Source organism: Nothobranchius furzeri, chromosome 5, assembly GCF_043380555.1.
Source record: "Nothobranchius furzeri strain GRZ-AD chromosome 5, NfurGRZ-RIMD1, whole genome shotgun sequence".
Taxonomy (NCBI): Eukaryota; Metazoa; Chordata; class Actinopteri; order Cyprinodontiformes; family Nothobranchiidae; genus Nothobranchius; species Nothobranchius furzeri.
Genome location: NC_091745.1, coordinates 68070227 through 68096765, shown reverse-complemented (window position 1 = coordinate 68096765; position 26539 = coordinate 68070227). Strand labels below are relative to the sequence as shown.

The 26539-nt window shown below is 41.2% G+C and overlaps 2 protein-coding genes across 11 annotated transcripts in view; one reads left to right on the top strand and one right to left on the bottom strand.

Annotated features, from left to right (window-relative positions):
- The window catches only part of LOC129162659 (uncharacterized), a 64776-nt gene extending 53762 nt beyond the window's left edge, over positions 1-11014 (bottom strand). The window contains exons 1-5 of one of the 6 annotated variants that reach the window (XR_011520534.1): positions 8219-11014; positions 6957-7005; positions 5795-5937; positions 4175-4262; positions 3817-4096 (exon numbers count right to left, since the gene is read on the bottom strand). Coding sequence is in view for 2 of the 6 variants with exons in the window: in XM_070551044.1 (XP_070407145.1) it covers positions 3960-4096; positions 4175-4262; positions 6957-7005; positions 8219-8250 (306 nt within the window). In the remaining 4 variants the exon portion in view is untranslated. Of the gene's footprint in view, positions 1-2771; positions 4097-4174; positions 4263-5794; positions 5938-6956; positions 7006-8218 lie in introns of those variants that run through there. The other 5 variants (XM_070551043.1, XR_011520535.1, XR_011520533.1 and 2 more) reach the window with 5 other exon arrangements.
- LOC129155826 (uncharacterized) lies at positions 7228-25564 on the top strand. Of its 5 annotated transcripts, none has more exons than XM_070551033.1 (12): positions 7228-7432; positions 12981-13097; positions 13234-13337; positions 13818-14090; positions 14191-14284; positions 14408-14475; positions 14568-14786; positions 14889-14954; positions 15032-15154; positions 15288-15338; positions 15414-15476; positions 15557-25564. In XM_070551033.1, exons 2-12 carry the CDS (start codon positions 12989-12991, stop codon positions 24656-24658), a joined length of 10272 nt encoding a protein of 3423 aa, XP_070407134.1. In that variant the 5' UTR covers positions 7228-7432; positions 12981-12988; the 3' UTR covers positions 24659-25564. The 5 variants fall into 5 exon arrangements, with proteins under 5 accessions (XP_070407134.1, XP_070407135.1, XP_070407136.1 ...); XM_070551034.1 differs by lacking the exon at positions 7228-7432 and adding an exon at positions 7445-7917; XM_070551035.1 differs by lacking the exon at positions 7228-7432 and adding an exon at positions 7445-7952.
- Positions 25565-26539: the final 975 nt, after the last annotated feature.

Genomic DNA, 26539 nt, shown 5'->3' with positions numbered 1-26539 from the left:
CGCTATTTAAGAATATAGGCCACGCCCACAAACTTCAGCTGTCTATTTCTCTTGGAGCTCAGACTAGGATCACTCACCAGAAGTTTCGTAGCAATATCACGATAACTGAAGAAATGAGACAAACGTATTTCCATGGCGTGATGGCGATTTTCGCCATGGTCCCAAAGCCCCGCCTTTTTTCAAAACCTGCCAGTACTGGAGACCAAGTAACCTCAACTTGTCTACTGCTGTTTGCCACAGAATCCTGGTGATTGGGTAAAAGGAGTCCAGTAGGGAGCTGTGAAAAAAAGAGTAGCGTGGCGACAGGTCAAAGTTTGAGGCTTAGCCACGCCCACACCTTTCAACTTTTGAAAAATCCGACGGTTAAATTTTTTCCCCTATGTCTTAAGGGTATATAGCAGAAGTTTGAAGGAGATTGGTGAAAAGGGCGACGGAGCATCACTCTCCAAACAACGTGTGCGAAAACCACTAAATCGCGTACTTGATCCAAAATGGCCGACTTCCTGTGCGACTTTGAACTTGACTCCAAGAGACTTTTTTGTAGGTCCTGAGACACCACATTAGTGTACCAAATTTCGTAATCCTCAGTCAAAGCATGGCTTGGGGCTAATAGTTTAAATGGTCCTAGGGGGCGCTATTTCAAAACATAGGCCACGCCCACAAAATTCAGCTGTCTATTTCTCTTGGAGCTCAGACTAGGATCACTCACCAGAAGTTTCGTAGCAATATCACGATAACTGAAGAAATGAGAGACAAACGTATTTCCATGGCGTGATGGCGATTTTCGCCATGGTCCCAAAGCCCCGCCTTTTTTCAAAACCTGCCAGTACTGGAGACCAAGTAACCTCAACTTGTCTACTGCTGTTTGCCACAGAATCCTGGTGATTGGGTAAAAGGAGTCCAGTAGGGAGCTGTGAAAAAAAGAGTAGCGTGGCGACAGGTCAAAGTTTGAGGCTTAGCCACGCCCACACCTTTCAACTTTTGAAAAATCCGACGGTTGAATTTTTTCCCCTATGTCTTAAGGGTATATAGCAGAAGTTTGAAGGAGATTGGTGAAAAGGGCGACGGAGCATCACTCTCCAAACAACGTGTGCGAAAACCACTAAATCGCGTACTTGATCCAAAATGGCCGACTTCCTGTGCGACTTTGAACTTGACTCCAAGAGACTTTTTTGTAGGTCCTGAGACACCACATTAGTGTACCAAATTTCGTAATCCTCAGTCAAAGCATGGCTTGGGGCTAATAGTTTTAATGGTCCTAGGGGGCGCTATTTCAGAAAATAGGCCACGCCCACCAGATGTTCACATCAGATCTTTTGGGGGGCCGGACTAGGATCACTCACAAGAAGTTTCGTGACGATATCTTTGGAAATGACGAAATGGGAGGCAAACGTAAGGCCAAGGCGGTACGCCTGAATTCGCCGCGCCACCACAGCCCCGCCCTCTGCCGAAAACTCCCATAAAGTGACGCCAAGCAACCCCCACTTGTCTTGAGTTACCAGCTACAAATTTGTGGTGATTAAGTGAAATGGGGCAATTTGGGACCTTTCACAGTAAAACTTGATCTTTTTGGTCCTGAGGGGGCGGGGCTTGTGTGATGTCATCATCCGACCTTTCAATTTACTTTGTGGGTGGATGACGAATGACCACAGAAAGTTTGGTAACTCTATTCCATTCAGTTATGAAGTTATAGCAATTTAAATATTTTTGGCGAGTAGTCAAACTTCGAGGCCTGGCTCCGCCCCTTCAACATATACGAAAACTCAGAATCCTTATCTCATTTTGTTCGCCCATCCCTTCTGAGCAATTTTACACAATTTTTGAGACGATCGTGCGAAAAATGATCGAGCAATCCAATCAGAAACGGACCCTAAAAACGGCAAAAACGGCAAAAAATCGCCATTTCAACCCAAAATGGCCGACTTCCTGTTTGATATTGACCATGGTTGCAAGAGACTTTTCTGTGCGGACTGTTGAGTACTACAAGTGTACCAAATTTCATAACTGTACGATAAACTAAGCTTTATGGAGAGGGTTTTTTTTCACTTTGTAGGGGGCGCTGTTCAGCCATTTTCTTTGCGATTTTTTTGGGACCTTTAAAATATCAAATTTTTCACCAGGCCTGACAAGTGTGCAAAATATTGTGAGTTTTGGGGTATGTTAAGGTCCCCAAAAAGCTGTTCAAAGGGGGCACGGAATAACAAAAAATAATAATAATCAGAGCAAAAACAAGAGGCCTTCGCAGCGCTTTCGCTGCTCGGGCCTAATTAAAGCTGCAAGCAGCGTCGTTCGGCCCTCGCAGCGAAGCTGCTCGCCCTCCGTCCGCATCCCCTCCGCTTCATCACGACTCTCCAAACCCAGCTCCGCACCGCTCCGTCCTGGCCGGTAGCCAAGGGCATGTCTGTGGAACAGAAACGTTGACCACCTCGACACCAGAAACCGCCAAAGGTCACCTCGTCCGCACCTCACCCTGACTCAGATCCCCTCTGAGGCCACCATTATATTACACGTCTCACCACTAGGGCATACTCATATCACAGGTGTGGAGGTACATGCAACATGTGTGACAAAGGCGCAGCAATCAATTTCTAACTCTTTTACAGAAGATCATTTTGCTGTTCACATGATGTTTCTTCTTAAATTGAAGGCAGACCTACAAGCTTTTCTTCAAGGCTGGAACAACCATCCTCTTAGAACAGAAGGAAACAAAACTCCTGAGCAGCTATGGTACACAGGAATGATGTGTCACCCGACCCAGCAGCCAGAGTAAGTTGAGGTGCATTTCTTTTTAATTCATTCAAAATAAAAAGGAATGAGTCCTAAGTGAACAGCATCAAATGTGAAACAAATTAAAGTATTTGGAATTAATGGTAAAGTTCATTTGCTTAAATGGATCAGCTGGTAAAATAGCTTGAAAAGTTTGGTAATCCACATAAGGTTTAAACAAGTCAATATTGGCTAATAACTGTGATGCAATAAGGGAATGATAATAATTGTGGTGTTTAAATTTGTTTGGTCCAATTATCAGGATATTCAAGAGCCGGACAATGACTGGGATGTGGTAGCTGAATATGGAGTAGTTGCGGACGTTGTGATTGTGATTCCAGAATTTGACAGTCCACTGAAAGAACAGCAGGTAGCAGCGCTTCAGTTGCTGATTGATGAAAATATTGGACATACGAACACTACAAACTTGGGGTTGTATGAACTAGTCGATTTCACTGCTCTGTAGTGACTTTTCATGTTTGTCATCGAGTAGTCGCTTCCTAAAGACAGCAGGTGACAAGCCCCTGCTCATCGGGAGGTAACGCGCTGTGCCAGAGTGTCGGTATTGACACCCGCGGTAAAACGGACATTGAACCAACATAAACTCCTCAAAACTTTTAAATAAAATGCCTGTGAGACCCTTTGATGTGGACATCATTTTTACAGTACAGAAGCTCTTCCTTTTGTATTTTTTGTGTCCCTGAGTCACCTGTCCACAGATCATGCACACAGGGTTGTTTTGCACCCTGGATTTATTTCCCTCCCCAAAGAAGGAAAGCTCCTGTTTACACTTGTAAAGCGTGTCCCTGGACCATGATGGGGATGGAGACGAGGTAGCAGTGGCCTCAGGAAACACCAGACTGGCAGAAGGCTGGAGCGACGCAGGGCTGGAGCTGGACTGAACAGAGACCGCTTAGGCACAATGGGCCTGACTGTGTGCCAAGGGGCTTCAGATAGCGTAGAGGTGGAAGAGGCTACAACTGTTTCACAACTCACAGGAGTCTGTTTTCTAGGCTGTAGCAGAGACTGAGGTTGAAATTGAGGCTTCACCTGGGGCTGAAGCTGTGGCTGAGTAGCAGCAGGCCGAGAGATTGGCATCGCAAGGTCCGTCCTGTTCCTTAAAACCTTGTCCAGGACAGCAGCAGAAAAGCCAGCAGAGGGACCAGGAGGAGTAGTGGAGCTAGAAGAAGCAGCTATCGGACCAGCAGGGGATTCAGAAGCAGAGGGATCAGCAGGAGCAGGAGAACCAACAGCCGCTGTAGAGCAGGAGCCTTTGGCGACGTCCTGGTCGCTGCAGCTCCTATTGTTGGTTGCTTTGAGATGAGGGAGTCTAAAAAGACCACAAAAAATTTGTAGTGTGCGTTGTTTAAGCTTGGAAGGTGCAAATTAGATTTGTTCTGCCCCATACCTTCCACAGATTTACAAGCAGCCACCATCTCTGCATCATCATCCAGCCAAGACAGAGGGTGTCTCTGGGAGGGGCGTGATTCTTCCTGCTGAGCAAACAGGAAAAGCATCAATTAAAGACTTAGTTAACTTGAAAATTTTACTAATTATGTTTAAGGCTAGTAATAATTTACTGCCAACTAATCTACAAATGTTCTTTGTTTTGATCCCAAAAAATGGTAAGAGTAGAAAGAAACCAGAGTTTAAAAGGATATTTGTTCGTACTACATTAAAGCAAATGTGTATGTTAACATATGGTGTGAAATTATAGAATAACCTGGATGATGAATTAAAAAAATGTACAAGTACTGGTCAATTAAAAAAAATGTATAAAGATAAAAGGCTAAAATCGTATGATTTGGTGGGTTTAGGATGGAGGATTAATGTTTTAGTAGTGATATTATTTGTGGAAGTAAGAGAGCGGTTTATTTTTTGTGTATAAGGCTATTTTGTACTTTATATTTATCTTGTCTTAGTTAAAGGGGGTAGGTCATATAAGATTTTTTCTTCTTCCTCCCCCTATTTCACTCGAATGCTTATATTCTAATTTGAAGTTTGTATATTTAAACTTTGAGTGAAATAAATTATTGAATTGAATAAACAGGGAGCCCAGTGTGCGCCCCCCAGTGGAGGGTTAAGGTATTTATATTGTGCCGTATCACACACTATGGTTGGCGGAAGAAGAAGTAGTTCTTGCTGAAAACGCTGAAAAGTAGCGGGGGCGTTCCTCAAACCGAACGGCAACACGGTGTACTGGAGCAGGTTATCTGGAGTGACGAAAGCAGACACTTTAGATGCAAACGGAGTTAGCGGCACCTGCCAATAGCCTTTTAGAAGATCTAGTTTAGTAACAAATGTAGCTGAACCCACACTATCCACACAATCCTCTACACGAGGCAAAGGAAACGAATCTGGGACGGTTTTTGCATTTAACTTGCGGTAGTCAGTAACAAACCTATATGAGCCATCAGGTTTATTTTCCAGTAAACATGGTGAGCTCCAGGAACTGGTGCTGGGCTTTGCTAGGCCATGTTCTAATAGATAAGTTACTTCCTTTCTCATTAGTTCCCTCTTCATCGGACTAGCCCTGTAAGGGTGCATACGAACGGGGACGGAATCAGTAAGGCTGATGTCATGAGTTATTAGGTGGGTCTGACTGGACACGTCTGAAAATAGTTCCGGAAAAGAGTGAATTAGATGAGAAAGCTCCTCCTGTTGCGAAGAGGTGAGGTGACCCAAACTGGACGACAGGTTGGAGAGAGTTTCGGAGTTGCAGAGACGTGGGGTGACAGGGGGCAGCAAACTCCACGCCACAGCATCATCTTGCACAGTATCAGGCAGTGGGGGAGAAACCTCTGCGGAGACTAAACAAGGCTGAGTCACAGCGGTAGCACGTTCATGAAATAGCTTCATACGATTCACATGGCAAGTCATGGTTTTCTTTCTCATTAGAGGAGTTCTGATCACATAATTGGATTCACTGAACTTGGAGAGAACCTCAAAAAGCTGCAGCCAGGGAGAGAGAGGTGTCGGCGCGCTAGGATGTCGACGCCAAAACAACCAAAACAAAGTGGAGACTCACCTCTCACATCAGGAAGAATCTGCGTGTTTCGAGCGTTATCCGTTCTTTCATAATCCGTTGTTGAATTGTGATCGGCAGAAGCTTTTCTGGTTCGCGCCTCACTTTTTACAGCAGCGGCCCACGTCAAGACGTCGTTTCTGTTACTGATAAGGAAATGCGTGCGTTAAGCAGCGCGGTCTGTAGAAGCTGTCATCAGCTGATCAGGAGCTGCTAGAGGTAGATGTTTTCATCCAAGAGCATCACGGCCCATGAAGAACGAGGAAGACGTGATGAATATCTACGGCTCCAGACCCGCCGCAGATTTGCTGCTGTAGGTGGGAATCTGCAGCAGTGAATCTGCGGTTCTGCAGCCGTGCCCTTCTTGGCGTGACAGCGGGACGTCCCGAAGGTCTGCTCACCTGTTCACCACTCAGACGTCCTGATCTTTTGCCTTCCTAGATCATCCAGCTGTAACCTGTTCCTGATCATGTCTTTAGCCCCGCTGTAACACTGATGCATCAGTCTCAAACGACATGGAGCTCAGGTGTTATTAGAACCTGTGTGTGTTTACCACCCACGCTATTGGTCACAGTCAAGCCCCTTCATCACATCACATCACTGTTTTTCATGGAACTTGAAATCAGATTTACAAAATAATGGATCATGCAAAATCATAAGATCTGGTGTAATTCGATATGAATGACTGACCTAAAAAATGAACAGATTTCAGATGAATATGTAAAACCAACAGAGTTGGTGCCATTTTTTGTGTTTGCTGATGAAACTTATCTGTGGTAGCCATCTTTTGCCAAGTTAGAGCTAAAAGCTAGTCTGAGCTAACCGCTAGTTTGAAACAAAAGCTAGTCTTAGTCTGAGCAAAACGCTAGTCTGAGCAAACCGCTAGTCTGAGCCAAAAGCTAGTCTTAGTCTGAGCCAAACGCTAGTCTGGGCTAAGTGCTAGTCTGAGCTAACAGCTAGTCTGAGCCAAAAGCTAGTCTGAGCTAACCGCTAGTCTGAGCTAACCGCTAGTCTGAGCTAACAGCTAGTCTGAGCTAACAGCTATGCATCCTCGAACAATTCTCCGGACATCGTTTACTGCAAATCGTGATAATTTCAACAAACATTAGTCAGCTAGCAAGTAGCTAGTTTTTGCTAGCTTTAGCTTTAACATCGATTGACTAACCTTATGCCGGCCTCTTCTCCTGGACTGTCTGGAAGTGAGGGGGCGGCCTCTGTAAAACACGGGAATCAGAGACGAATGTGACGTTGCTGTGTCGTTAAAGAAACTTATTGGTTTATTTTGAATTTTCCGATTTTGCCTTACTGATTGGAGGATTAGCGCATTGTGTTTTCTAAAGACTTCAACCTTATTGGGAGATATTTTTCCACGTGATGTATTCTATCCCGCTGATTGGCTCAAGTTCGGGTATATATTTTACAATCCAACTGCCATTCACGTCTTTGAACAAGACTCGTTTCAGTGCCGCACTATGTAGGCTTGCTTGGGGTTTTGCCTTCTTTTTAGCGTTGTAAAGCAGCATTTTGGAGAATATTCCATTTGTGCTTATTGTTATCTGTCGTTTGTTTGTTTGTTTGTATGTATGTTTGTTTTTAAGCAATATTAGCTGTATTCAGCTGGCGTGTTCACTTCTTATTATGGTAAGTAATACTTACATATTTGCTGTGTCGATTTTTACGCAAGCAGCTTCATTATTCTTGTGATATAATTTGGAAAAGAGTAAAGTAGTTTTGTTGAATCTGCAGCGTGAGTGAGTGTCCATGTGGCACGTGATGTAACATTTAACGGTAAGACACGAAGGGGGGGTGGACTCGCGCTGCTGCGAACCGGTTCCGCCGTTACATTCCCGCAGAAACTGGTTGATCACACCGGGACCAGACTCGAGTCTCAGACATTGGGGTTTTACAACCACAATGTCCTAGGAAGCGAAAACGCTTTAAAAGGGGAGGGAGGAGTCCTAACTGTTGCTGCAGGCTGTAACGGGGTGACTCGAGCTGGGCGAGAGTTTGGATGTGGCGTGGCTTTTAACCCAAGCGCGGAGTGACTGACGCCGGGTTGAATGGACACGCTGTTCTGGGAGCCGAGTGCGCAGCTGTATGGTGACCTGGTGACACAGCTGAACACGGCGAGTCCTGGTCTGAGGCTGGTCTCTAAGAACAGGCAGGATTCTTAGATCTGGCTGGTCTGATCTGAACAGGCTTCGTGATCTGAGACAATCTGGTTTGGACTCTGGGTTAGGTTAGGTGCATTCAACACCACACCATAGTAGAAGTAGAACTTACTGTTTACAACATGGCATTTCAGCATTTTTAACAGCGTTCTCATCTTTTCCGACAGTGCGAGCTGTTTCTCTCCAAGAACTATTAACAACATGTTGATCACGGTGACCTCTGAGAGCTGAATCATAGAAATGTCTATTTACGAACCTCTGCCATAGTAGTTCTTGCTGGTCCGCCATGTTTTTCCGCGTGGTTAGACATTTTCCGAGGTGCGCGTTGCGGAAATTCTGGGCCGTGCGGAGGCGCGGTGGAGGGGCGTGGTTGTTAAAATGACGCAACTTTTCCGCGCGGAGCCGTGCGGACCTCGCACCTGGTTGGTTAATGCTTGGAGGTTGATGCCGACGTGAGTCGGTGTTGTGCGGCACTTCCTTAAATAGATTTGGCGGGTGACGTGACCGGAAGCCTGGCGCTGGGGATGTTGGGTAATGGAGTCTGAGCGGCTCTGCGGTGCCTCCCTAGAGGAGGTTGACAGCTGAGAGGGAGGTTGCGTGAGTGTTACAGGCGTGTTGTGTGAGAGTGCAGTTATTTACTGGTTAATAGGGCTGCTCGATTATGGCAAAAATAATAATCACGATTATGGTGATTGAAATTGAGATCACTATTATTTAGGACGATTTTTCAATTTATGTTGATTTTATTTGTTTTTATTCAGTCATAAAATTGCTCAGGGCACAATCAGGACAAAAATAATAAACTAGATGATCACTAAAATAACTCCTGATTCCCAGTATAAAAAGACCAATATTACTTATAGCTCACAGTCTATGACCCAAGGGCTGTAGACCTTGGTTTAACTTATTTAAGTCTAACCAGTACAGACCCAAAAACCAATACCTTGCAAATACTGACAGCAAGAATTATGCAGTGGCATTTATAACAAATACATGTAAATAAATTGATGTTCACAAAATGTTGCATAACATTGAGTCGTGTCAAGGTGCTGTAGGAGAGTGCACAAGCACCGTGTCCTCAGAGAGATTAGTTATTAGTTATCAGCGTGAGGAACTTATTTCTACCTTATTTATAAACTATTTATTTACAGGTCCATCAGTTAATGTAATAATTGTCCCAACCACAGCTACACCCCCCAACCCGGTCTCACAGCAATCGGGGCAAGCTGCACGTGTGTTGAGCGCGCCGCACACGCACATTTAGTCATTTTTAGTGGCTCAGGAGTCCGCAGGTGCGGTGTGTGTGTCACTCACTCTGGTTAATCCAACAGGGAGCCGGCTCCGAGAGCTGTTTAGCTAACCTGCAGGAAATGTCGACGACAGTTACCAGAAAATAGCTAAGGGTTCCCAGAGATGTTTCTGAGGTGTTTGCTAGGTACTTTTAAGTTTGAAAAGTCAAGAAGGGGGTCTGAAAAGCTGCTAGAAATAGCGTCAAAGTCGCTAAGTTGGCAACACTGTGGAGGAACGCTTCATTTGCAACTCAGGGCAGCGCAAGCGGGAGGAGCAAATAATCGGCTTGTTTTGTTTTTTTAGAATCGTTCAAAACTCAGATCGTAATCGTGATTAAAATTCGATTAATTGAGCAGCCCTACTGGTTAATATATTTTTGGGTTCAGTTGCTTTCATGTGGTCTAATGTGAGTCTATTTGGGATCGTTGGAATGATAAGCAGCATTTTTTGATGTGACTTATGGCAGTTGCCCAGGGCATCATCACAAGGAGGATGGCATTCATTTACTTTTGGTTTATTTGGTATTTTTTCAGTCATTTGAGGAAATAGTGATTAATTTTGATTAATTCACAGCCTATGTTTAATTACATTTAAAAATTAGTTGTTTGACATCCCCAATTATAATAAATGTCTACAGATGAGATCAAACAAAACAGATGAGAATTGCCCTTAAAGAGCAAGTCACCCCCAAATCAACTTTTTTTTTGCTGATAAAACGTGGAAGTAACGTGCATATTTGAGTCACTTCTGTTTTATGTTTCTAACAGAAACTTGTAGTTTTTCACATTTGAATGTAATATTGTCAAAAGTTTATTTTTGGCTCCCTGGAGGGCTAAGCCCAACCAGCCATTCCTCCCCATCCCCGCATATTTCTCTCCTCCTGCTCCCTCACATCATCACACAAACATACACATAGGACCTTGGGGGGGTGGGCATATCAGGGAGTGCGGGTATGGACCCATTTCCGCATTCCTGTGGCAACCTGCCCCCCAATTTTATTTGCACCTTATACACTTCCACTGACGACATTCCACACAAACACACACTTAGGGCCTTGGGAGTGAGCACATTCAACGGCATTTGGCAGGGGGATTTCTCAGCCTCCTCCAGGGGGCCGGTGGCCACTTCCAATTTTAAAGTGCACTTAGACACCGAGGGCTGTGGGTGCAAGTGGGGTGGTGTGGTGGCATAAACTGGCATGGGCAGACAATGCCCGCACTGCCCGCTCACCACAGCCATGGAATACACCTCATCAACGAACACTAACTATATTGGAGCAGGCGGAGGGAGACTAGGGGTCTTAGCACACCTCTGTTGTTGCTTGGCTTCCTGGGGCTGGAGGCTAAGAGGGAGATCTGGCTGTCTGGTTGGGGTCTGGGGTGGTGGGTTGCTGTGCTCAGCATTGGGCGGGGAGTCTGTTCATCAGCACCCCAGCAGAAAGGGTCAAACTCTAGTAATGGTTGTACCCAATGTGCAGCAGTACCGGGACTAGGGTGTGTATAGGGAGCATAAGTGGGTGTCTGGCGTGCATTTTTAGAAGTCTTTGGTTGTATGTGTATGTGTGAGCATGAGAGGGAGTGTATTACTGTGTTTGTGTATGACTGTATATGTCAGGTGGGGCCTTTGACTCCTCCCTTCTCCTGGGACTTGTTTTGATGATATAGATCTTCATCTCCCCTCTCCCTGCCACACCTGGTGTGGAGTGCGGTACCTTGGTCTACCTGAATGTTCGTGGCTCCCGGGTCAGGGGGTTTAAGATTTTTGGCATCTGTCTGATCAATCCTGGTGGGGTCTGGGTCCCTGGGCTCTGCTGGGTCCCAGGCGGGGGGTGGGAGGCTGCAGGTGGGCTTGCCGCTGATATCTCCCGGGTCTCTGCCAGCTGCTGGTTGTGGTCCCCCCGGGGCGATCCTCTGCACCTCTCAAGGGGGCGGGGGCCTTTCTGGTTGCAGTCTCCTTGGGGTTTTTGTGTTCTGGGGCAGCGGCTGGATCTCTGGGACTTGGAGCTCTCTTAGTCTCCTACACATCTTTGGGGGCAGGTCTGTGGCCCCTCACACTCTCTATTGGACGCTCCTATAGAGAAACCTTACATAAACAAGCGTGTGTACACACACACAGGTGCTCATATAAGTATGGACTTGGGCACGTTCAACACATGTCTTAAGGCTGTCGTTGCCACTGAATGCGCTATGATTTATTATTATTGTGTGATTGTATTTCTTCAAGTTGACACAGTGATAGCTTGCTCCTGTTGTGTTGTTGTGTGTCCCATTTTTTTCTCTTCTTTCTCTTTCTGCAGGCCTAGAAGCAGACTCTTGTTCATTATTGTTTATTTTTGTGGACTGCCCCCACCATTTGTCTTTGTCTTTATCTTTCGCCTCTGATTCCCTGTCTGGTCGGAATTACAAAGTATTCAAAAACAATAAAGTTTAAAGTATCAGACGTGACATTAGCTTTCATGCTCCACTTGAGAGTAAATCTGTAAGGCTTTTCACCAACATTCAGACATCAATTCTGTTTGCTTCACAGCCAGACAGGACACGGGGAAAAAATAATGATAAAAATAATGTAATATTGTGAGTTTATTTTTAGTCATGCAAAGTTTAATGTAGAAATAAGTAAACGTTATTAAAAGTTACAGTACTTAAAGCTAAACTGAGATTAAGTAAAATAATGTAAATACCATAAGACTATTCAAAAGTTTGACTGATAACAATGGGGTGTTTAAACTATTAAAGTTGCATTGTTAAAGACCAAATTAAAGAATATGTTGTGACTGAATATTTCATACAATGCAGTTATAAATAAATGTTTTTTAGTATATGTATTGCTGACTATTTGAATTAGTCTAAGCATTCTATATAGAATACAGCAGGTGTATGTGCACTTTCATAAGTGCAAGTAAGTTCTAATAAAACTTGACATTTAATAACTTTTGATATTTTTAAACAATAGTTTGAAATTTAGCATGATTTAAAACTACATTCTTGGGGTTTGATTAGAAATTTTCATTTTTATATTATGATTCCTTGTTCAGGGGTTATCAGTAAAGTAGTAATAATTATGTTAATGTATTTTGTCATAGATGTCACACAAGTTATTAATTTTTATCCTTTAAATTAGATTATACTGTGATTAACTCATTTAAAGAGCAAGTCGCCCCCAAATCAACTTTTTTTTCTGATAAACTATATAAATGTGTGTCTAATCGTGCTACAGAAATGCGCAGTCAATAGTTCTGCACTTTAGTGCATTTTAGTTAAGATTTTAATTTTCTGCCTAAAACTGTCAATGTTGTGCCGTTGTCAGATAAAAACTCTGCACTGCATTTGAATTTAAATCTGTCATAGCTATTGACTAAGAGGTACACAGTGATGTTAGATGGTACATTATGATGTCACAATGTTGTGAGTGTGTGTATTTGTTTGTGGCTCCACCCTCTCGGTCTGCTAGGAAACAGCATTTGTTGCATTTTTCAAACAGGAAGTGGGAGTTGAATAAGAATCTGGTCATGGGTGACTTGCTCTTTAAAATTTAGGATTGTTTTTACATTTATATAAGTTTAGCAAATTGATGGTTGCATAAGATTCTAAAAGGTGTGAGTGAGTGAGAGTGAGAGAGAGAGAGGCTAATTCTGTCTTTACTGAGTACAGACACATGATAACATAGAAATCCATAGTGTTTGTGTTGCTTTTCTAATAGTGCTGTCATGTATTTTATGTTTCAAACAGCATTCACTATGCCTGGCAAAGAGTCCAAACGCAAGGCGGATGCTGCTAAGCGCAGCAATCGTCCAGCTCCGCCTATTCGAATTGGGATTCCAACGCACCGCAACGATGATGCTAATTGTATGTATTGCAGTATTATTTCGCAGAACAAATTATTGTAGTGTTTTAGAATTCATTTAATCTATACTGTATTTATGTAAGATGAAAAATTATTAGCCAAAAAGATTGTTAATTTTTGTGTGTGTGTTTTTGTAAGTTTCTGGAACTGGCTTTCGTCATCGAGTTCGTCGTTGGCCGACTAGTCTGATTTCTAACAAAGCTCACAAGTTGGTCCTTCCAGATGAGATTCCTGACAAGAAAGTGAGTGTAATGTCCACAAATATTTCAAATATAAATATAGATTTTCTTCCAATACTATCTAGCAGTACTCTGGGATTCTAAGGAAACGGTCAGATGGTGTTGAAGCCGCTATCAGTTACAGTGCTGCAAACAGACTGAATCGGCTTCTTTCTGACTTGTGCCTCAAGTCTACCAACTTTTGAATCTTAATAGAAAACCTAGTTGTGTTCATCTTCCTTTTTAGTCGGTGCTTCTCAATCTGTGATTTAGAACTTAAGCTGCTTAGTTATTTATACATATCTTTATTTGTATTGACATGTATTTATGTTGGTGTATTCTGTGATTAGTTTTACCATTTCATGTTTTATTGTTTGTAAACTTTGACTGTTTAATGTGATCTCTTTCTTCCTGAAAAGCATATTGCATTGCCGTTTGTATGAAATGTCATAAAAATACAGGTTGTTTTATATTGAAATGTATTTTTTTATTTTTCTAATTTAGTTTGTCCTACTTGTTGGAGACTCCCACTTGAGGTCCGTGGCAGACGGCATAGTCCCTATGCCGGTTGGCGGCCTCGCTTTTGGTGTGATGTCCACTCCAGGAGCTTGTGCAGATCTTCTGCGCCTTGAGGTTTCACAGGCTGTGTTACCTCGGGAGCCTGATGCTGTTTGCGTCATGGCTCCTTCTAACAACCTTACCACCAGCAGAACAGTTGAAGAGGCAGGGGATGCATTTGAGCGGTACCTTTTGGCTGTTCTCAGTCGCTGGCCTAAGGTGAGAGGCTGATTTGTGTAATTTTGAAGGTATGAGAAATGACAGTAAACGTACGTCTTTAAAAAAAATTGTATTCTTTCTTCTTTTCTTTTTTTTTTAGGTTTTCTGTACCGCCATGATTCCCCGTTTAGTTGGATCGTGGGAGCGTCAAGACCTGTTTCAGCAGGAGTACCACCGCAGATCGGCTAAGCTTGGTAAGTTGCAACATAATTAGATGAAACGGTAGTATTAACGACAAGCGTTATTGCTATTTACTCTTAGGTATCAAACAATCACAATTTATAAGTTTACATGAATTTTTTCCTTCTGCTTCGAAGGTGTAAGTTATGTGCCGATCCACGATCACCTACCCAGGTACCGTCTTAAACTGTGGTGCCGTGATGGTGTAAGTATATTGCTTGGAAGAAAACAAGGTAAAGGTTCTTAAGTTTGAGATGATAAATTTGTATTTTCTTTTGTTCGTGTTTGTGGTTGCAGATCCACCTCAGTGATAATCACGGGATGCCTATACTCACGCAACTGATGTGGAATGCCTCCTATCAGTTCTTGGAGACACACGCACCAAAGCCACTGGTGCAGCACCAGGTGTCTCATCCGCAGAAAGCGAGTATTGTGCCCCGTGTGGTTGTGAAGGGTGTTGAACGCATTCCACCTCCACGCCCTTCCGAATGGACGTTTGTGAGACCTAGCGGGAAGGTGAGAGACTTTATAAAGTATAAATATTGTAAAATGTTTATAATTTTAGGCAACTGGGCCAGTAATGCTTCTAAATGTGTTTTCTTTTATTTACCATTGCAGAGGAACCATTCAGGGGAATTTGAAAAGACTTCTAATTCCCCCAAGAAACGAGTGGTTGTTTCTAAGGTTTGTGAATGTTTTTGATTGATCTTTTTCAAAGAATTTTGATTAGATGATAATATGTGGTGAATTTTCTTCAATAGGCTGATGACACTTCAGTGGCCTTGAAGGAGTGTTTCATCCCCCTGAATCCCGTTAGGTTCTCACCTTCAATTTTGGCTGCCATGGACACGATTGCTCCAGCGGATGGTCCCACAGACATACAGGTAGCTTTAAAGCAAAAGTTTGTTATTATTTTTTAATGTAAAGTGTAATGTTGTTCCTGATGCTTGTAATATGGGCTGTCTGTATGGTATATTTGAAAGTATTGTACTTAACCGTATTATTTTCTGTTTGTAGACTACATCTGTGCGACATTCTAAGAAAGCAGCTAGGCGTGTCCAGCAGGAGGTTGATTCATTAAATTATCTGGCATACAAATACATTGTGGTGTTATTTTTCTTAACTGTTGTTCTTTAATTATAGGTTGCATCCACACCTTGCATAAATCCTCTTGCAGACGTGGAGTCTGTTCGGTCTAGGAAGGAGGTAAGAAGTGTGTGTTTCTAACATAAAATCTAAACTAATCTTTATTGACGATGTATTGCCCTTTAATTTCTTCTGTATAGGTGTTAGATTGTGACCAGCTGCCTTCACCCCACCATCAGGAGGCATCTGGTTGTCCTGGGACTGTCTCTGGGTCTGTTGCTGCCCATGCTGTGATGCTTCCTTCTGGCCAGAAGGGTGATTGCCATCACGCGCATGCATCACCCAGAGGTCAGTCCGCTAACACCCCTTCTTGCGTGCGTTCACAGGTTTTGCTGTCGTCTCTAGTTCCAGAGACAACTGTTCAAAATCCTGTTGTAAATAATTTTGATGAAGATAAAACAATTTTACACAACGATGATACAATTTTAGACTCTGTCCTAGGATCATTTCATCAGGGCGATGGGCGTTTTAAATATGGGGGAGTTCAGTGTGCAGCTATTACTGTTGTTGCTTTAACAAAGCACAAACAGAAGAGTGTTTTCTCTTGGGATTTTGCCGTGTTGGATAACGTTGTTGAGTTAGGAGATAAGCTGTACACAGATTTGCGCGACAACAAAAAGATTAGTGGTGGACATGAGTTTCTCTCTGTTCCAGACTTGCCAAAGGAAATTGACATGGAAGAACAGAGTTTTAAGCTTGTTTACGGGGATTTTGTTTTAGGAGATGTAAATGTAGCTGAAGGCGAGTTAATAGATGCTGGTGTGTACTCTCCTCTCCTGGATGGATTGAAGAAGATGTGCACACAGCATGAAACTTGCATTATGACATTAAGTGGCAATACTTGTGCTATCATTTGTGATAATGGACGTTATGCTGTAGTAGATTCCCATGCACGCTCCGCAGACGGCATGGTAGACCCGACAGGACAGAGTGTAGTTCTGTACTTTGCGAACCTTGATAATGTTTTTCAACATTTTCAGAGGTTTGCTAGTGAACTGGTGGGATCTCAGAGGTTATTTGAGATCACTGGAGTGGATATTGTTCAGATGGACACATTTAAAAATGTATCTGAACAAACCGATGACATTGACATAAACCCTGTTATTTTTGTTAGTGATGCTAGTAGTTTTCATTCCAGTCCCGTTTCTAGAGACGTGTCACAGGCGTTGAGTAAATGTTTGAATGTAAAGTCTGCGATGGTTGATGAATCATCTCCTGATCCTTCATGTAGCACAAGTGTGGTTAATGTTGATGACGACAACAGTATTGTAGACAATGATACAATTTTAAGCTCACTTACAGGATCATTTAATCAGAGCGATGGGCGTTTTCAATATGGTGGCGTTCAGTGTGCAGCAATTAGTCTTGTTGCTTTAACTAAGCACAACATACAAAGTGTTTTTTCATGGGATGTTGCCATGTTGGACAATGTTGTTGTTTTGGGCGATGAGTTGTACACATATTTGCGTGACCGTAATCTAATAAGTGCTGGGAATGTGTTTCTTTCTGTTCCAGAATTGCCAAAGGAAATTGTTATGGGCGAACAGACTTTTAAGTTGAATTATGGGGATTTTGTTTGTGGAGATGTAGATATAGCTGAAGGCGATCTTATAAATGCTGGAGTGTACACTAGTCTTTGGGATGGTTTGAATAAGATGTGTACACAATATGAAACATGTTTTATTACACTTGGAGACAATACTTGCGCTTTACTTAGTGAAGATGGACATTATGCTATTGTTGATTCACATGCTCGTTCTGCAGATGGAATGGTTGACCCAAACGGTAAAAGTGTAATTCTATACTTTAGTAGTCTTGACAATGTCTTTAGATATATTCTAAGGTTTGCCAGTAAATTAAATGGAACTCAGAAGTTGTTTGAGATCAGTGGAGTTAACATTGTTCAGATGGACACATTTAAAAATGTTTCTGAACAAACAAGGTTGCCTCCAACAACAGGAAAGGAGGTTAGGCGTGAAGAGTCATTTCCACTCTCGGAACCAATAAAGTTACAGACAGATGACATTGACATAAACCCTGTTGTTTTTGTTAGTGATGTTGGCACTAAAGATTTTCATTTCAATCCCATTTCTAGAGACGTGTCTCAGGTGTTGAGTAAACGTCTGAATGTGAAGTCTGGAATGGTTGATGAATCATCTCGTGTGATTGGTGAATTGGGTGTACCATGCATGAATAAATCAATAGTGGCAGATGGAAACTGTTTTTTTAGAGCACTTAGTCAAGCTGTTTATAGCACCCAGGAATATCATAGAAAAATCCGTCTTGCTTTGGTCAATCAGTTAAAAAATAATCCTCAAACGTATCAAACCATTTTAAGAAGTGAGTATTCCTCAGTTTCGCAGTACCTCACCTCATCCAGGATGCAGTACGTTGGCAGTTGGGCAACTGAAGTGGAAATTCAAGCTGCTGCTGACTATTTTGGCATTAACATATTTACTTACTGTAATGATAAATGGCTTAAATATACTTCCAACAGCAACTTTTCACAGCAGGCTGTTTATTTGGAGAATACTAATGGTAACCATTATGAGACAGTGGTTTGTGTAAAACAACCTAACACAGAAACTTGTTATGGTTATTGTGGCCCTGCAGATAGTGTTTCTGGGAGATACAATACTCGACATGCTGCTACAGAACATTTAAAATGTTCAGTAGAAACTGTGACACTTGAGCCGAGTTCCATAGATACAGATGGTGTTAGTGTTGTTCATTCAAATACTTTATTTACTCCTATGTCTGCAGATTTTTGTAAAACTCTGTGTAATCGGTTGAAAATAGATTTTGAGAAACACAATTCTCAAGAATCCACATCAGGTGGGCCTTTAGGAAATGTGTGTAAGACAAAACATATTATTGAAGATGGTAACAGTTTCTTTAGAGCTGTAGCTCATGTAATTAGTGGGTCACAGAAGGGCCATCGTAAGATCAGACTCGCTGTTGTTTCTTATATGTCCAAAAATGCTGAAGAGTGTGAGAAGTTTCTGGGAAAAGAACATGCTTCTGTGTCAGAATACATAAAAAAGTCACAGATGAATTATGTCGGTCACTGTGCTACAGAGGTAGAATTTAGAACTACAGCCAGTGTTTTAGGATTACCCATATTTATCAACAATGGCACAGAGTGGGTCAAATATAGTTCTCAAACTGGTAATTTTGTCACTGAGGGACTATATTTGTCAAACTGTAATAATCATTTTGAACCCGTTCTTTGCATAAGACTGGGTAATAAAGAAACATGTTTTGGGTTTTGTAAAGTCGAATCTTTGTCAGACAACGTAAACAAATGCAGAAGGTCAACTATGATGCAGTTAAATGCTGACCCAAACATGGAAAAGATGAAAACGAGGAAGAGTTTTTCCAGATATTTAAAGCAAAATAAGGCTTATGCAGAAGCTTCTAATTATAAAATGGTAAATGCAGTTAAAGACAAAATAAAAAGTCAGAAGAAAAATGCATACAAGCAAAATGTTGCTTACAGAATGAAAAAGATCAGCGTGACCAAATTTAATTACAAATTTCTTCTTTCACATAAAGAGAAAGTGAAAAAGATGGCTTCGTTTTACTACCATTACAACTTGTCTAAGAAAGACAAAGTTAAACGGAGGGCCAAACATAGGTCCATTTTCAACTACCATCATAATTTGGCTCACAAAGACAAAGTTAAAGGGAGGGCCATTTTCAACTACCATCATAATTTGGCTCACAAAGACAAAGTTAAAGGGAGGGCCATTTTCAACTACCATCATAATTTGGCTCACAAAGACAAAGTTAAACAGAGGGCCATTTTCAACTACCATCATAATTTGGCTTATCAAGAAAAGCTTAAACAGATCAGTGTGTATAAGTACCATCATAATTTGGCTCATCGAGACAAAATGAAAGAGTTGAGTGGAAAGAAATACCTTAATGTTAAACATAAGACATGTTTAATAGAAAGTATCCAGCATAAAAGAAAGCTGATTAAAGTAAATTCACAAAACTTTGATTTTGTTGTAGATCAGTTTTTAGAGAAGGTGAAAGATGGACCTGATTTTGTGTGTTGTGTTTGCTCACGTTTGTTGTTTAGACATCAGGTCTTAAATTGTAATCAAGAATACTATAGAAAAACCAAAGAAATGTCACTTATAGCAGATAAATGTATAAGTGACAATCATCTGCACAAATGCAATGATGCCTGTAGATTACCTTGCAAATTTAATTTATGTAGAAATAAACTGTACATCTGTTACACGTGTCATTATAAAATGGGTAAATGTCAGATACCCCCAGAAAGTTCAATCAACAGGCTGACTATTGATCCCATCCCACCTCAACTGGCATGTTTAAATACATTAGAGCAACATTTAATAGCGATGAATATACCATTTATGAAAATGTTGGCTCTGCCCAAAGGTGGTCAGAATGGGGTTCATGGCCCGATATGTTGTGTACCTGCAAATATAGTGGAAACGTGCAGTTTGTTACCACGTACCAACATGGAGGGGTCTTTATTACCTGTAAAGTTAAAGCGTAAATTGACATATAAAGGACACTATGATTATCAGTATGTTGACACACAGCATGTTCAGGAAGCTCTTCAGTATTTAAAACATCATAATTTGCATTACAAAGATGTAGAGTTCAATGAGTCTTGGATTAACACTTTTACTCAGGAAGATGAGTCATCTGTCTTGGAAAAGGATAGTGGTTCTAGTAAAGATGAAGATACTTGCATAGATGGAGAAGATGAGTTATTACATGACAGACAGCAGCACTGTATGTTTCAGGACACCTGTCTCATGCCAGTAGATATAGGACAAGAAGCATTAGATCAGTATGTAGATAACATATTAAGTGTAGCTCCAGGTGAAGGTAACAATCCAGTGAAATTGCTTTCAGATTTTACAAATGAAGCAAAATGTTTTCCCGTCTTGTTTCCTTCAGGATCGAATACTTACTATGAAAGCAGACAATTTCGTTTGACTCTGAATCGGTATTTCAACAACAGGCTTCTTCATGTTGATGGTCGATTTGCTAACAATGTAGAATATATATTTTTTGCACAGTATATGTCTGAACTAGAGCAAGTTGTGTCCAAAGTTTCTATAGCTTTGCGTAAAGGTAAAAGCGGTGAATCTCAGAAGTTGCGTAATTTGATACAGGATCAGGATTCTTTAAATAAGCTGTTAGAGTTTGATGATGGCTACCGGTTTCTTAAACCAATTCGCGGCACACCTGCTTTTTGGCAATCTGCTCAGCGAGACCTCCTGGCTTGTGTAAAAATGTTGGGCAAACCTACTTGGTTCGCATCATTTTCGTCGGCAGATTTGAGGTGGACTAACCTTCTTTATAGTATTTTGAAACAGGAAGGCAGAACAGAGACAGTGGAACAGCTGGAGTGGGCTGATAAATGTGACCTCCTACGTAGGAATCCAGTAACTGCTGCCCGAATGTTTGATTTTAGATGGCATGTCTTCTTAAGGGAAGTGCTAATGTCTCCTGCCAATCCCATTGGTAAAATAGAAGATTATTATTATCGTGTTGAGTTCCAGCAGCGTGGTTCTCCTCACTGTCATTGCCTTTTCTGGGTTTCTGGTGCTCCCATTTTAGATAAGAACACAGATGAGGAGGTCATTGCATTTGTTGATGAATATGTCACATGTGAACTTCCTTCTGAAGACGATTCACTACATGAAGTCGTCTCATCTGTCCAGCAGCACTCCAAACGGCATTCAAAGACTTGTAGAAAGAAAAACACTGTTTGTCGTTTTAATTTTCCACGACCTGCATCTGTTAGAACTTTTATTAGCCGTGGCGAAAAGTATCAAGATGCAGTGAAGACTTGCAAGTGTGATAAAACAGATAGCACTGTACAGTGTGCCTGTGCGTCTCAAGATAAAGCACGTAAACAGGAAATGGACAAAGAAGTAGCAAGTGCCATTTTAACTAAAGTAAAGACTGCTATTTCTAGTGAAGACTGTCCATATAACAGTGTAGAAGGTCTGTTTCAGGGCCTGGGTATCAGTCAGGAACTATTTGAGATGGCATATAAACGATTTAGTCGAAATACACATGTTGTTTTGAAAAGGGAAGTTAATGAAATCTGGATTAATCAGTATAGCAAGTTGCTGTTAAAAGCTTGGAATGCTAATCTTGATATCCAGTATTGCGTCGATGCTTATGCGTGCTGTGTATACATAATATCTTACATGTCTAAAAGTGAACGGGAAATTGGCCTTCTGCTTGCTAATTCTCAAAGAGAAGCAGCCAAAGATGGTAATCTTAGTGCTAAAGAGGCCTTGAAGAGTCTTGGTAATGTTTATCTTCATAATCGAGATGTTTGTGCGCAGGAAGCAGTCTACAGGCTAACTAACATGCATCTAAAGGAGTGTTCTAGGAAAGTTGTGTTTGTTCCCACTGGTGATAATATAGTGAAAATGAGTTTGCCTATTTCTGTTTTGAGGCAAAAAGCAACATCACAGGATCTTACTTCAGATGACATGTGGATGACCGGATTAGTTGATCGTTATAAGAAGAGGCCAAATGATGATGTGTTCAATGATATGTGCCTGGCTACGTTTGCATCAGAATATCGTGTTTTGAGTAAAAACGAAAAATGTAGAAATCCTATAAAGTTAAGTAATGATTTAGGATTTGTTACAAAAAGAACTCGTACTAAACCAGCGGTTGTTCGTTACGCGCGTTTCTCTGAAACCAAAGACCCAGAGAAATTTTTTCAAAGCATGTTGCAGTTGTTTTTACCGTACCGCCATGATTGTCAGCTTAAGCTTAACTGTGAAACTTTTGAGGAATTTTACAGAACTGGTTTAATTAGATTTTTTGATAGAACAAACCACTCGGTAAAGGCTGTTGTAGATTTAAATCGGAGTAAATTTGAGTTAGAATCTGATCATTTGGATGCTGTGAATAATATAGTCGGTGATGTAATGTTAGAAGATGCATGGTGTGAGTTGTGTCCGGCAGTTGAAATGGAACGTTTGGAGTGTGTTGAAATACTGAAAGAATCAGAACCAACAGTAAGTGACGAGGCAGAAGTAATCCCAGATTTGGCTCCATGTTCAAACCAAACTGCACATTTAGAGAAGAGAAACACGATGAGTAGAGGTGAAGGTCTGGCATTGATTAGGTCTTTAAATGAAAAACAGTTTTCTGTTTTTAATCAAATCAGGCAGTGGTGTGTAGATAAAATTAATGGTAATAACCCTGAACCACTGCATGTTTTTATTACAGGCGGGGCGGGCGTTGGGAAAAGTCATTTAATTCGAGCAATAGAGTATGAAACACAGAGATTACTGTCACCAAGCTGTAGACATCCTGATAATGTATGTGTAGTATTGACAGCTCCTACTGGGATTGCAGCATATAATTTAGGTGCAACAACAATCCACACTACACTGTCTATAGGAAAGGATGTACGCTTACCGTACACTCCTCTGGGTGAAGAAAAACTAAATTCTTTACGTACAAAATATTGTGATCTGCAGCTTGTTGTTATTGATGAAATATCAATGGTCGATCATAACCTTTTGTCCTATGTTCATGGTAGATTACGTCAGATTAAACAAACGGGTGACTTTTCACCTTTTGGAAATGTCAGTGTAGTGGCCGTTGGAGATTTCTTCCAGCTACCTCCTGTTAAAGGGAAAGCACTCTATTCTGATGGTGTAGGTAGCAACTTATGGTCAAGCCTATTTAAAGTTGTACAGTTAACTGAAGTCGTTAGACAGAAAGATGCTGTGTTTTCTGGACTGCTAAATAGAATCAGAACTCATACAAAAGGTACACCATTGTTACCTGAGGATTTAAAGGTTTTAAAAACTTGTGAAACAGGTGAGGCGAGCTCAGCATTGCACATATTTGCAACAAATAATCAAGTAAATAATCACAACATCCATCAGTTATGTCACGTTTGTCCTGATTACATATCAATTACAGCCAAAGATTATGTTAATGATAAAAGAACAGGCAAACTGAAGTTGTTGGAAGGGAATCATGCCAGAGCTTCTAATACTAACTTGTCAGAAGTGTTACAATTGGGTAAGGGTGCGCGTGTAATGTTGTGTAAAAATGTGGATGTTATTGACGGTTTAGTAAACGGAGTTTGTGGTACGTTGATGGAAATTAAAATGTTAGAAAATGACACCTTTCCTAAAAAAGTTTATGTTCAGTTTGATGACCATCGTGTAGGCTTGCAGAGGAGGAAAACCTCCCAGTCTCTGTCATCAAATTTAGCTGGATCTACACCTATTGAACCCGAGGAGGAAAGGGCCACTGTTAAAGGTGGATTACGTCGACAATTTCCTCTTAAATTGGCTTGGGCGGTTACGGTTCATAAAGTTCAGGGACTCACTCTTGAAAACGCTGTTGTTAGTTTTAGGAAAATATTTGCACCAGGTCAAGCATATGTAGCACTTAGCCGTGTAACAAGTCTTTCAGGACTCACAATTCAGGACTTTGATGAAAAACGAATCTATTGTAAAGATGACATTACAGTTGCAGTTAGTAATATGACACCTTTTTTGACTCAAAACTCACAGTTCGACAGATTTAACTCTTCTGCATTCACTGTGTTTTTAATGAATGTCCAAAGTCTGAATCGACACGTTAAAGACTTGGCTTTCTGCACACAGCATTTGCAACCTAATTGCATTGCTGTCACAGAAACATGGGTATCTACAGACAGATCAGATGCAGTACAGATTGATGGCTATAGTTTTTACAATTGCCCACGAGTTTTAGCTTATTCTAGTACCCATGAGTCATTGGTTGCTTTTCAAGAACAACAACATGGTGGTGTTGGCTTTTATACTGCAGATGGTGTGGCATTTAAAATGTTGCAGGCTCCAGACGTCAACTTGGAGAGTTTAGTGTATAACTTTGTTAACTTACACATAGTACTTGGACTCATTTATCGACCTCCTTTGTATCCCCTTTCTTTGTTTAAAGTAAATTTAACAAAGTTGCTTGATTGGCTGGAGGTACAAAGTGAGACATTAGTACTAATGGGAGATTTTAATGATGACATTTTAAAATCATCAACAATATTGAAACTTTTGACTGACAGAGGCTATGCCCAAATAGTCAAACAGCCAACAACCGAAAAAGGCACTTTAATAGATCATGTCTATGTAAAATCCAACAAGTATATAACAGAAGCATCTGTTGTTCCAACATATTTTAGTGATCATCAGGGCATCATGTGTGATTTTACACGGCTTTAGTTTACCTCAAAAAACAGATTTGATTTGATCAACACCTAACTGCAGAATTTGTAATGTAAAGAGGTGTGTGTGTGTGTGTGTGTGTGTGTGTGTGTGTGTGTGTGATCAATTTTAGCTTTAGTTTTACTAATATTTTACCTTTCCTTACATGAGCTATCTCTACTGAGAGCAAAGTCAATTTCGTTGTACACCTATGCAATGACAATATATTGTACATATAGTCTGTCAGAACTTATCTATATGAAATATATTGGATGTATTGTTTTTAAGCAGCGTACATGTTTCCATGCCGTTGAGGGGTTGTGCACACTCAGGACAACTTTGCTGCCGCGTTCCATGTGTGAGAGCAGGGGTTGCAGGACAATGTGCGCACAGGAGTGTAGCGAGATTTTTAAACTGTGGGTGTTGAAATTTCTCTGATGCATATAGGTGAGAAGTGTTACATTGGCAAACTATTTCGCTGTCATGAGAGCAACGAAGGGGGTAGTAACGTGCAGAACGTTTTGGTGTCGTGCATTTGTCATGGCACTAGAATTTCGGGTGTGGTGCAGCACCATGCCTATGTAGGAAAAACTACTAACTGCTGCTGTATGCTTCACCATTTCTGTCATTTCAATTTTCATGTCCCCTACTGACCTAGCCATTTCCCACCTCTCAGCTCTAGAATGCTCTTTCCCCTTGTCCTCTGCATTAATCTCTCACCCACTTTTTAATCAGAACTACAAACATATCTGTCCTGATCAGCAACTAATACACTAATTTTATTGTTTTAATGTTTAAGTGTGTGTGTGTGTGTGTGTGTGTGTGTGTGTGTGTGTGTGTGTGTGTGTGTGTGTGTGTGTGTGTGTGTGTGTGTGTGTGTGTGTGTGTGTGTGTGTGTGTGTGTGTGTGTGTGTGTGTGTGTATTTCATCATCTTTGTTGCAAAATGTCTAGGATGTACTGGAAAGCTTTTAAACATGTCTTTTTTTACATCAAAATTAAATGTGTTTAAAAGCTTTCTAAAGGTTTCGTTTCCTGCATTAAGATGGCATTTATTGAAATTAAACTGAAAACCTTTAGTACAATTGGCTTCTCATTCATCACTATTGAACGATGTAACAATTCAACACCAAATTATACATAATATTAAAAATTAAACTGGTGAATTCCATGCTGTTTTAATGCAGGGTTTGCTTTACCTGGTAAAATGCACAAAAAAGCAAAGGCAATGGTCTGGTCTCCCACTTGTGGGACAGGGTTCAAATCCCTGTGTTGCCCTGCTAATTGTGTTGATCACTGGAAAAAACTATTATTCCAAAAGGCAAAAAACAATAAAATTTAAGTTTAAAATCTTACTTGCTGCAATTCACCCTAGAACCAAACACACATTTTGATTTCAAGGACAACTGATAAGATCACACTCATGGGCATTTCTAGCCTGCTTTTGTGCGTACTGAAGCACCCCTAAAATTAATCTCTAGCACCCCTAAAGTTTAACATTTATTTATTTATTTTTACAATTTATGGTGATTTTTAAACACATTACTAATGTCTAAAATCAATAGGACAAAACATTGTTTTACAAACAATAATATAGCAAATCTCCCCTGTCTCAAAAATGGTTTGATCGTGCTCACCTTTCCAGCCTCTACTCTGAGCCTTCCTGAGTGGCTGACGTGCTGCCATTAGGAACCACGTTTCTTTCTGTGGGACAGTCCTGAATTTACATTATTTTTCACAGGTCTTTGAATCTTGCATAAACTGATTGTGAGGCGAAAACAGCAGCTGTCAATCAAACTAGAAGGTGGGACTTTGACGCAGGTCTGGCTACTCACGAACCTTCATACCAAATGGTAACGTCAGAGTGATCCAGGACTCATGGGAGATGAGCGCAGTGGAGA

What these genes read in the sequence shown, in the direction of transcription:
- LOC129155826 (XM_070551033.1), top strand. Translation starts at nt 12,989, where the DNA reads ATGCCTGGCAAAGAGTCCAAACGCAAGGCGGATGCTGCTAAGCGCAGC. An exon ending in TTCTCAGTCGCTGGCCTAAG is followed by an intron (nt 14,091 to 14,190) that starts GTGAGAGGCTGA and finishes TTTTTTTTTTAG; the next exon opens with GTTTTCTGTACCGCCATGAT. An exon ending in AACTGTGGTGCCGTGATGGT is followed by an intron (nt 14,476 to 14,567) that starts GTAAGTATATTG and finishes TTGTGGTTGCAG; the next exon opens with ATCCACCTCAGTGATAATCA.